Source organism: Selaginella moellendorffii, unplaced genomic scaffold (genome assembly GCF_000143415.4).
Source record: "Selaginella moellendorffii unplaced genomic scaffold, v1.0 SELMOscaffold_32, whole genome shotgun sequence".
In the NCBI taxonomy this organism is placed as follows: domain Eukaryota; kingdom Viridiplantae; phylum Streptophyta; class Lycopodiopsida; order Selaginellales; family Selaginellaceae; genus Selaginella; species Selaginella moellendorffii.
In genome coordinates, this window is record NW_003314293.1 from 271,531 (window position 1) to 282,456 (window position 10,926).

General features: G+C 52.1%; 3 protein-coding genes across 3 annotated transcripts; 2 read left to right on the plus strand and 1 right to left on the minus strand.

Moving 5' to 3' along the window:
- Positions 1-825: 825 nt before the first annotated feature.
- Positions 826-1,793, plus strand: LOC9638396. Its single transcript, XM_024681862.1, has 2 exons — positions 826-1,587; positions 1,681-1,793. The coding sequence occupies exons 1-2, from the start codon at positions 1,199-1,201 to the stop codon at positions 1,751-1,753; spliced, it is 462 nt and encodes a 153-aa protein (XP_024537630.1). The 5' UTR covers positions 826-1,198; the 3' UTR covers positions 1,754-1,793.
- Positions 1,794-3,625: 1,832 nt separating this feature from the next.
- LOC9649801 (polyphenol oxidase I, chloroplastic) lies at positions 3,626-5,705 on the plus strand. Its single transcript, XM_024681852.1, has 2 exons — positions 3,626-4,635; positions 4,684-5,705. Exons 1-2 carry the CDS (start codon positions 3,662-3,664, stop codon positions 5,552-5,554), a joined length of 1,845 nt encoding a protein of 614 aa, XP_024537620.1. The 5' UTR covers positions 3,626-3,661; the 3' UTR covers positions 5,555-5,705.
- A 1,645-nt stretch (positions 5,706-7,350) lies between these two features.
- LOC9649803 lies at positions 7,351-8,734 on the minus strand. The gene is made up of 6 exons (XM_024681856.1): positions 8,611-8,734; positions 8,207-8,528; positions 8,047-8,131; positions 7,909-7,995; positions 7,596-7,850; positions 7,351-7,535 (listed from the first exon to the last, which is right to left on the minus strand). Exons 1-6 carry the CDS (start codon positions 8,715-8,717, stop codon positions 7,453-7,455), a joined length of 939 nt encoding a protein of 312 aa, XP_024537624.1. The 5' UTR covers positions 8,718-8,734; the 3' UTR covers positions 7,351-7,452.
- Between the last annotated feature and the right edge of the window lie 2,192 nt (positions 8,735-10,926).

A 10,926-nucleotide genomic window follows, 5' to 3' on the forward strand; every position in this document is an offset into this window, starting at 1 on the left:
GTCGATTGCCACATTCATGGACATTAGTCGTCACCTTCGCCTAGAACATTCGAGGTACGTGCTGAATGAATCTCACGCTTAACTGTTCGATTTGTGAGAGCTTAAGGAGCTCCGGGAGGGCACCGAAGGTACAAACAAGAGCCGAGGGGAGGGAGTTGGCCAGGTGTTTCCTAGGGTTGGGTTTCATAGCAGTTTGATCAATCATGTGGTGTAGCTTGCACCAGTGTCGTCATGCATACACCACGCCCCGTTACTGTGGATCATAAAAGAAAGCTCGAACTAAAGAGAAGGAAAAACAGAGAACACGAACTCGAGTTGGCCGGGCGACGACTTCGTTCCTGCCACCTTAACGGAAAAGGGACGTCGAGGGGGGCTAGGGCTTGATCCAAGGTGACCACTCTGACCGTACGCCTGGATCATCGAGTTCCAGGACCTCTCCGCATTCGATCAAATACTCTCCTAGCGTCCTCCAGGTGACCGCTCTCAGCGTACACTGCGATCATTGCGTTCCACGGGAGCAGCCTTGCTTCTCGCTCCTCCCTGCTCCGAGTTCCAAGACGTGACATCCGCCAAAACGCCAGCTTGGCATCGCTGATATGCCGGGCATGGGCATATCCCGTCCAAGAGATGATATTCTTCCAAGGCATTTGATCAGAAATTCCCTTGGCTTCCTCCGCAGATTGACACTGCACGCAAGCCAGAATTGCTGCACCAAGTCCCGGCAAGGCACTTTTTCAAAGACCCTGATACAATCCTCTTGGTGCCCAGATTGGGCATAAGCTGCTGATCTTGCGTTCCACGATGTTATATCCCTTCTCGGCATTTCTTGAAAGAGACTCAAAGCTTCCCCGACATGACCATTCTCTCCATACGCTACTAGTATGGTCGTCCACGCCACGGCATCCTTGTGAGCAATCCCATCAAACAGCCTTCCCGCGAGAACCACATGCCCGTTGTGGGCATACGCTGCTACCATGGTCGTCAAAGAAACAACGCTTTTCACTGGCATCTGACCGAATCGGAGCCTTGCAGTGTGATAATATCCAGCGGTTCAATACGCGGTGATCATCGATGCCCATGATGCCAATCCCAAAACGGCATTCTATCAAAGAGCCACTGTGATCGATCGATATGCCAAATCTGGGCATTTTCTTAGACCAAAACGTTCCAGGATACTTGATCCTTCTCTAGAACAGCGATGGCGTGCAATAGTTCTTCCTCGCTTTCAGGAACTATAGAGCGTCTTATTATGATGTTTCTCCTCAAGGTCGCTGTCTTGCAAATACGCCTGACCGATCGCGTTGAGCGATTTCACGCTCCAGCTAGCAAAGAACCCTCAGATACCCCTCCTTGGCATACATTGCAACCAATGATGATCCCACGCTCTGAGACGCGCTTGGCATGGCCACCGGTAGATCACCGGTTCCGGGACAAGAGCGCTGGAGAGCTCGCATTGTATGGCGGGATTGCCGTTGTCGGGTTTGCGATTGGAGGTAGTGTGCCGAGCTCGCTGGAAATCTTGCTGCTGGTTCCCGAGGCGCTCCAGGCAATAGGCAGTGGGCGTGGGCTACCTGATCCTCATCGCTGGTAAGCGATCATATGATCATCCCCCAATTTTCCTCGCATTTTCTCTTTTGAATGTAAAGTTTTCTTTTCCTGATAATCCCTTTCGTTTCCCAGTTTTTTCTTTTTTCCAGCGATGGTGGAGGGAGCACACTCGTGCGAAGCCAAAAATCGTGCATCGAATGGTTGAGTGGAGCTATACCAAATGATAAACTTGAGACGAGAGTCCCGGTCGTCAGCGTCAAAGTTTTGCTGGAAGAAGTTGAGGAGCGCGACGGTGATGTTCGTGGCCGAGCTTGGCATCGTCTTGTGCTGCTTCCGCTAGCTTCTCATTCCGAAAGGATCCGGAAAACTAGACTTTCCAGGCATCTTTATCAGCTTTGCTTGACACGATCGGGGTGACATACAATCTCTGCCTTGGGAGCGGACACGAGCAAGGATCGGTACGGTTTTTATATGCTAGGCGAAACGCCATAGACTTTGCGAGTGATTGTTGTCTCTTAACTCTCTTCTCACTCCAAGAACGCGAAAGTAGGGGAAAGGAGCACCGAAAGAAAGAGGGGAAGAACCTCGCGAATCGCTGATCCTCCTTTGCAGCATTCGTCCATCCATCCGACGGAGCGTTTCTTTTTGCGATTTCTTTTATTCTTTTTTTTTTTTTTTGTTGCAGACATGCATGGTTGCTGCCTAGCAAGTTGTTCGCCGGTCACCTCAAGAACAGGCTTTTGCTCGCTCCTTTTCTCGGCTCTTCCAACTTTATTCTAAGTGGAAGAACTTCGTCTATCCACTGAATTTTACATACAGAAGGGGTGATTTGGCGCATCTCTGATCTTTGGATCTTCGTACGAATTCACAAGAATGTTATGGAATAAAGTGTTCTTTTGAGTGAGGAGGAGAACTCAGAATCGGCACTATAAACCTGGGGAATCTTAAGGTGGAATCGAGATATCCAGGCGCCCATGATCTATGCCTCGAACACTGCCACGGTGATCCTTGCAGTGTGCTTCTTCGGGAACTTTGTAGAGAGGTGACGTAATGGCAAGCAGATCCTTGTGTGAGCGAGTTGACGACGATACTTGATCTTCCTCTCTTTGGGCCGTCATAAGGTTCCCGTGGCCGAGGCTAGTGGATCTTCCAAGCCTTGTGCTTTGAGGGACTTGAGTTTCTTCTTTGCAGGAGCTCCTTCTTCGACCATCATCTTCTTGGCAGCCTCAATCCATCGCAAGGCACCACATGAGAGCTGGAGGTGGCGCCAGTGGCACTCGTGCTTTAAAATCCACTGCGTGCAGCTTACTGAACAACACTCTATCGCAAAAAAGTTTGATATCCGCTTAGCTCAAATGAAAGGTCTGTCCTCCTAGCCACGGGAAATGAAGTAGCGGAGGCTTGCTCTCTAAAATCTCTGGAAGTGTAACCAAATGAGACCGGACGAAATGTTGCAAGCCTCCATGTTTGTGTCATAGTGCTAACCCAAAATACTTTACTTTGCTTAAGCAAACCAAAAGACATGCAATAATAGCACATGCTCATTTAGCTGATTTTTTGCCAAAAAGCTTGACGCACGTGTCTAAAAGACGTACAAAACTTTGTAGAGTACCTGTGACTTTTTCGTCTGGAGTACTCCCACGAGAACCGTGTGACTCGAGTTCGTTCGTAATTAAGGGCTCCGCTTTGTAAGAAAGCAAAGCACCATTCTTACAAATGTGCCACGCTTAGCCATGTCTGTAGGATTTGTGGAAAATGGCTCGGTAGCTACTTCATTACGTCTTGATGCTGTACATGAGATAGAGCCTTGGTCTAAACGTCCTGCAGCAACAAAATTCCAGAAGAATTTTGCCTTTGTCGATGAGTTCCCGGATGAAATAAAACCTCAGTTCGATGTGCTTTGTTCTTGAATGGAATTGAGAGTTCCTTGTGAGAGCAATGGCAAATGACACGGGGTTCTCGTGGATCAAAATGTCCGATCACAATGGACAGCTTTGGTCCCTTCCGATGTGAAATATTATCTCAGCCCAGTACTCCCACGAGAACCATGTGAACTCGTCCTTTAAAAAGGTATCGCTTCCCAATGCGTTGATAGTTGAATCTCTCATCCAACATGGATTCGTTGCTGGGCATGTTTCCCGCGGCACTCTCGCTCGATCGCATCAAGCTCCAGCACCGGAGCCAATGCCCACTTCTGCCCAATCGCTCCCGGGGTGCGCTCAAGATCACCGCCAGTGCCAGGAAAGAAGCCAATGCAGCAGCAGGGGAGTCTGGTAATCCCTCTTTCCCCTCCAAGAAAGGTAGCTCCACTCCGGCCTCGATCATCGATCGCCGCGAGCTCCTGGCGGGGACAATCGCCGGCGGAGCTTCGCTCGCAGCGTCCCCTACTGGTCCCGTGCTCGCCGAGCCCGTGGGATCGCCCACCTTCAAGCGCTGCCAGCCCGCCAAAATCGAGAACACCAACACCTTCGTGGCGTGCTGCCCGCCCAAGCCCAAGCGCGACACCATCGACTTCAAGCCCGACACCGGCCCCATGCGCACCCGCCCCGCCGCCCATCTCGTGGACGAGGACTACATCCAGAAGTACAACGAGGCCTACGCCAAGATGCGCGCGCTCCCCTCGGATGATCCCCGGAGCTTCCGGCAGCAGGCAAACGTCCACTGCGTCTACTGCAACTTCGGCTACCGCCAGGAGGGCGATCCAAAGTCAACGCTCCAGATCCACTTCAACTGGCTCTTCCTGCCGTGGCACCGCTGGTACCTCTACTACCACGAGAAGATCTTGGGCAGTTTGATCAACGATCCAACCTTCGCGCTGCCGTTTTGGAACTGGGACAACCAGGACGGGGGGAGCTACATCCCGGAGATGTTTCGGCGCGAGGGCACCCCCATCTTCGACGCCAATCGCAACGAGGCAAACTACGCGCCCGCGCGAGTGGATCTCGGCTACGCGCCCGGCGTCGACCCCAGCTTCGGCGAGCCCACCTACAAGACCGACGATCAGATCCGCCAGGACAACATCTCCGTCATGTACAACAACGTCGCTAAGGTCAAGCTCCAGGACGCCTTCTTCGGCGCTCCCATAAGGTACGTGTGCATGGCTAGAAAAAGGTGACGGAGCCATGTCTTATGCAGGAAAGGGAACAATAACGGTGGCGATGGATCTCTGGAGAAAGCCCCACACACGGCCGTGCACGTCTTTGGTGGCAGCCCCAATAACCCTAATGGCGAGGACCTGGGCAACTTCTACTCTGCCGGGAAGGATCCACTCTTCTACTGCCACCACGGTAACGTGGACAGGATGTGGGACGTGTGGAGGTCCCTGGGAAACCAGGACTTCACGGACGCGGACTACCTCAACACCGAGTTCCTCTTCTTCGATGAGAACCAGGACCTCGTTCGCGTCAAGGTGAAAGATTCCATCGACAACCAGACGAAGCTCAAGTACAAGTACGCGTCCATGCCCCAGGACAAGGTCTGGATCAACTACAAGCCACTGCCGCTCGCAAAGACGGCTTTCGCGCAGCCCAAGAGTTCGATCGTTGCTTCGTTGGTTCCTGGAGCTACTGCTATGGCGGCTGAGTATCCACTCGTGAAATCCTCGTCCCAGAACGCCGAGCCTGTCAAGGTTGGAGCGGGCCCGCTGACGATCACGGTGGCGCAGCCCAAAGGCAGCGCTTCGGACGAGCTCCTGGTCCTGGAAGAGATGGTGGTTGGGATGCAGAATAACACTAACTTCAACGTGTTCATCAATCTCCCTGAGGCCAACGAGACCACCACGCTCTCCTGCGCCGAGTACGTCGGCTCTTTCTACAACATCCCCCACTTCATGCCCGGGATGACCGAGTCGAGCACTCGGACCACCAACGCCCGCTTCTCCATCAAGCCCAACGTCGAGATCTTGGGCTTGAAGGACGCGGACAAGCTCGTTGTCACTCTGGTGCCGCGCGGGAAGGACAAGGAGAAAGTCTTCACGTTCAAGGGGGCCAGCATCCAGTACGCTTGATTTTTGATGGAGCTCTAGCTTTCGTTCTGTTTCATTTGGTTTCCTGTGATTGGAAAAAGAACACCAGAAAACCAGCTGGCATGGTAAAAGGAAATCGAAATGGTGTTACTTGATGTTGCAATTTCCAATGTGAGATGAAGCTTTCTACGTAGATCCACTATCTAGACCAAAAATGCCACAATGAGAAATATTCTAAAAAAAATCAAACATACGCTTTCTGCGAATGAAGCCTCCTTGAGGCTACTGCTCTACTTGAATCTGTTTGATCTACAACCTGCTAGGAATCTCACTTGAGAAAAAATCTTCATAGGCCGGGAAAGCCTGAGAACATTGATACATGAAAGATTCTAAAATCCCAGGAAACCTTTTTCTCTTTCCAAGCCTGGTAAAAGTTATAGAAACCGTTCTCTTGACAGGATATTGTCTCCAGAATAGCTTCGATTGAGCTCAAACAAACGTTATAGCTCAAATGAAACAAGCTGTTCTAAGGTCTGTCCTCCTAGCCACGAGAAATGAAGCAGTGGAGGCTTGCTCTCTAAAATCTCTGGAAATGTAACCAAATGAAACCGGACGAAATGTTGCAAGCTATGTTCGAGTATAGAATCACATGGTGCTAACCCAAAATAATTTACTTTGCTTAAGCAAACCAAAAGACATGCAATAATAGTACATGCTCATTTATCTGTTTTTTTTGCCAAAAAGCTTGACGCACGTACAAAACTTTGTAGAGTATCTGTGACTTTTTCGTCTGGAGTACTCCCACGAGAACCGTGTGACTCGAGTTCGTTCGTAATTAAGGGCTCCGCTTTGTAAGAAAGCAAAGCACCATTCTTACAAATGTGCCACACTTAGCCATGTCTCCCGCGGCACTCTCGCTCGATCGCGCCAAGCTCCAGCACCGGCTCATGATCACCGCCAGCGCCAAGAAAGAAGCCAATGCATAAGGTACGTGTGCATGGCCTTGATTCTAAAAGGTGACCAATGTCTCGCGCAGGAAAGGAATGTGGGTGGCGATGGATCCCTGGAGAAAGCCCCACACAAGTCTTTGGTGGCAGCCCCAAGAACTCTCATGGCGAGGACCTGGGCAACCCACTCTTCTACAGCCACCACGGTAACGTGGACCGGACGTGGAACGTGTGGAAGACTGAAAAGCGGAAACGAGGACATCACGGATCCCAACACCAAGTTCCTCTTCTTCGATGAGAACCAGAACCTCGTTCGCGTCAAGGTGAAAGATTGCATCGGCAACGAGCAAGCGTATGGCCGTGGCTTGAAGTTGATCCAGCTGCTTCGTTGGTTCCTGGAGCTACTGCTATGGCGGCCGAGTATCCACTCGTGAAATCCTGGGAGCCTGTCAAAGTTGGAGCGGGCCCACTGACGATCACGGTGGCGCAGCCCAAAGGCAGCGCTCGGGACGAAATCCTGGTCCTGGAAGAGATGGAGATTGGGATGCACAAACACCGCCTTCAACGGGTTCATCAATCTCCCTGAGGCCAACGAGAGCACCACGGTCGTTGAGTACGCTGAGTACGTTGGCTCCTTCAACAACATCCCCACTTCATGCCCGGGATGACCGAGTCGAGCACCCGGACGCCCGCTTCTCCATCAAGGAGAACGTCGAGATCTTGGGCTTGAAGGACACGGACAAGATCGTTGTCACTCTGGTGCCGCGGGGGGAGGACAAGGAGAGAGTCTTCACGTTCAAGGGGGCCAGCATCCAGGACGCTTGATTATCGTTGGAGCTCTAAGCCTGTGCTGTTTGATTTGATTTGCTTTGCTTTCCTGTGTATTGGAAAAAGAAAACCAGAAAACCAGCTGACATTGTAAGAAGGAAATCGCAATGGTGTTACTTGATGTTTCAATAACCAATGTGAAGCTGGCGGAAGCTCTCTACTGCATCAGGATGACGATGTCTTGTAGATCCAACTGTCTAGGCAGTATCCTACCAAAAATGCTCCGGCTAAGTCGCCAACGGCCAGACCTGGTCGAACACGCACAACGAAAGGAATGTAGCTGGAAGCGAAGAAAAGGAAGCACTCACCAATCCATGTCCCCGTGGAAGGCTTTATTAGCACAGCCCCACACCCGGCTCCAATCGATGCACACGTTAGCGATGCCACTGCCTTTAAGGAGTTCCCAGCTGTTCTTCGTGCCAAGCTGTGGAGGACGTCTATCTCTTTCTTGTTCCCTTTGGCGCGGCCCGGGTTTTGCCTGTGAATGTAGATAACTCTCCCGGATCTGTAAATATCAAGAACTTCTTGGACCAGGCAACTCGCTCCAACTCCGAGAGCATGCGCTAAGAAAAAAGAAGACCAAAGTAAAATCGCAGCTGCTTAGAAAAACTGTGTCTAAACCTCGGAAGGTTGTTTTCGCGACACCCGTGAATAATTCGATCTTCGTGATGTGTCTTCTGGCCTTTCTCACGGCAGACTTTGGAACGTCTGCAAGATAAAAACGGGTTAGAACGAGAGCAAAGAAGCTCAGACGCAAACCTTTTAAAAGCTTCCAAGCAGTCCGGGCGGAGACGACTTGCTCAACAATGCGCTCCAAAACTCGCCTCACAGTGATTACAGAAACCTGTGCTTAGAGAACAACAACAGGAAAAGAAAAACATAAGCTCTCAGGCAAAGAAAAAGAAAGAAGATAGTTTACCTCGCGGAAAGCGTGAGTCCCCGAGCGCTTGAAAGCCAGCCTGAAATCCGGAGAAGTCTCCGTGGGACGATCCTCTTCGTCGTCCTCGTCCTCCTCGACCTTCATGTACGCCTCGAGCAGCGGGAGGAAATTCACGAGCAGCGCTCGCAACCCAGTGGTGCCGAGAGCTTTCGGCCGGAACGCCGAGAAGAGCGGCTTGAGCTCGATGTCGTAAGTCTTGAACGCATATCGCTTGCTCTCCTCGGTTCCATACGTAGGCATCCATCTCCCCAGCCAGTCGTCCTCGGACGAGTCGACTTTGGCATCGCAGAACGCCCAGTTCCTGGACAAGCGTCAGATCACGCAACCCGGCATTGAAATCTGGAAGGGCATTTCCCTAGAAGTATCGATGGAAGGTTTCTTACCTGGGAAACAGAGACGCGATCCCAGCTACCGATGAAGCGCTTAAGAGCGCGGCGGAATGCAAGGCGTTGCTCGATGAGGAGTCGAGAGCCAGCGCCAAGCCTTCCATCGCCTAGAACGAAGAATTAGGTCACACAGACAACAAAGAACAAAGAAGCGAGTATATTCTAGTTTTATTCTAAAGAATGGATGCCGCCGAGAGAGAGCTTCGGATCGATTGCCGCATCGTCGTGTGGGAGGAGCTGCGATCTCGCAATGCTGATCAGAGGCAGATCTCGCGGAACACCGGCAGCCTGGATCTTGGAGCCATGGCGGCCGCGTTGTCGTGGAGGAGGAGCTTGGTGAGATTCATCGCCGGCGCGACGAGAGGGGGGAGCTTGACGTCGGACAGCTTAGGCGTGGCGTGGATGAATCGGCAGCGCTTGCCGTAGGGACAGGTTCCAGCCGCGGAGAATGTCCTGCAAACCTGGATTTGAAAGATTATCGATCGATCAACGAAATATCTGTGAGAGAGGAGATCGAGGAGAGCGAGATTTCTACCTCGGTCTTGTATTTCGGATGCCGATTGACTGGCCGGAGATCTTCCTTGCCGTGAGCAAACTGGCACTTGTTGCCGTAGCGACAGGAGCCCGTCTCCTCCCACGATCGGCACAGCTCCGTCTTGTACAGCTTGCTCGCGTCAGATTCCTCGGCCATCGCCTTGGCGATCGATCGATGGAGAGGACAGTGGAAATATTTCGAGCGCTCAAACGAGCGCTCTCCCAAGAACTCCAAGAACAATGAGAGAAAGAGAACTAAAAAGAGAAATGTGAGTAAAGCCTAGAAATCTCTCGTCCTCTCGTATTTGTACTCCCGCCAATTCCCTCTAGAAAGTTTTTAACCCCACTCATTGTCACAATGATTGCCAGGTAAGAAATCCAAAGCTTCACTAGCTTTCAAACTCAACCGTTCGCACGAATATCCCCTAAACCCCCCGTGATTATTCGCATCTTTCAACCGGCCACTGGAATATTCACCGTTAGAACCCTAAAAATGCTGGTGTCTCGATTGGGCTATGGCGGGCGAGCTCTCCTCTCCAAATGCCGGCGCCTGGCGCAGGGTAAGCGCAATCTCCACACCATCGACTCCTCCGACGAAGATCGCGGCGTCGATCACACAGGCTTCACAGAGGACGACGAGGAGGAAGCGCAGGAACAGGAAGAACAAGGGCGTAGGGTAGTGATCGTGTGGGATATTACGACGAGCAAGCCGCCGGTGTCGATGGATCCACAAGTAGCGGCGCTCCGGGTCAGGGATCTCGCCGACGCATTCGGCTTCGTGGTGGATCGATCGGCCTACGCGGAGCCCCGGATTCCAGTGACCGATGCCCGGCCCAGGACGTATTACGAGGAGAAATTCATGGCATCACAGCTCAAGCCGGTGTGGTACCAGGACGTCCCCCATCAGAGCGCCGAGGACTACGTCTACAAGTGTGGCTACTGCGGGAGAACGCTAAGCAGCCACCACTCGCTCTACAAGCACTTTAAGCAGATCCACGCCCCGGAGAGGGCCAAGCGCGTCCACAAGCTCAACCGGATCCATCGCGGGCAGCGGCGGGACGAGTACGCTCTGGCGATGGCGGACAAGGAGCAGCGATACCGAGCGGCGCTCCGAGAGATCGTCATGCCCAAGCTGGTCGTCAGCGATGAGCTTTGCAGCGCTCTCACGAGGGCGGGATTTCTCGTCAGGCTGGTGACCGAGAAGCCACTTCGCCATCTCTTCCTCACCGCCCAGGAGTCGGCCGTGATCAACCATCTCTGGCAGGCGGCCTGGCTCAACATTGCGTGCATCGTGCTGGTGAGCGATTCGTGCCGGTTCGGGGATTTCATCCGGCTGGCCAGGGAGCAGCGCGGGGTGAAGTTCGTGGGGATCAGCGATGGATTGAGCGAGTTCCGGATGGGTGTGGATTTGTTTATCAGCTGGGAGGAGATTGAGCGCGGGCGGGGGTATGTGTGGGCGACCGAGGCTGCGCGGGCTTGGTTCTCGGGGCCTCGCTTGTTCGCGAAGAGATCGACGCTGCGAAAGAGGCAAAAGTATGGTGGCGGTGGCGGTGGGGGCGAGTTTGATCCCTTTCGCGAGTGAGAAGAGGAGTCAAGTTACTTCGATCTGAATCGACCATTTTGTGATGTAAACAAAGCATATTCTAACTGATGCTTATCTAACGGCTTAAAGATATGTGTTTTAAATTGGAATTAATTAATTTAGAATCCAAGTATTTTAATATATTTTAGATTATCTTTTTTATTAGTAAAAATGTTGTGATAGTCTTCTTTTTCTAA

Coding starts and splice junctions, on each gene's coding strand:
- LOC9649803 (XM_024681856.1), bottom strand. CDS start 8,717: ATGGAAGGCTTGGCGCTGGCTCTCGACTCCTCATCGAGCAACGCCTTG. Junction 7,851..7,908: donor CGCGAAAACAACCTTCCGAG/GTTTAGACACAG, acceptor CTTTTTTCTTAG/CGCATGCTCTCGGAGTTGGA. Junction 7,536..7,595: donor TTCCACGGGGACATGGATTG/GTGAGTGCTTCC, acceptor GTGTTCGACCAG/GTCTGGCCGTTGGCGACTTA.
- LOC9649801 (XM_024681852.1), top strand. CDS start 3,662: ATGGATTCGTTGCTGGGCATGTTTCCCGCGGCACTCTCGCTCGATCGC. Junction 4,636..4,683: donor TTCTTCGGCGCTCCCATAAG/GTACGTGTGCAT, acceptor TGTCTTATGCAG/GAAAGGGAACAATAACGGTG.
- LOC9638396 (XM_024681862.1), top strand. CDS start 1,199: ATGGCGTGCAATAGTTCTTCCTCGCTTTCAGGAACTATAGAGCGTCTT. Junction 1,588..1,680: donor CTACCTGATCCTCATCGCTG/GTAAGCGATCAT, acceptor TTCGTTTCCCAG/TTTTTTCTTTTTTCCAGCGA.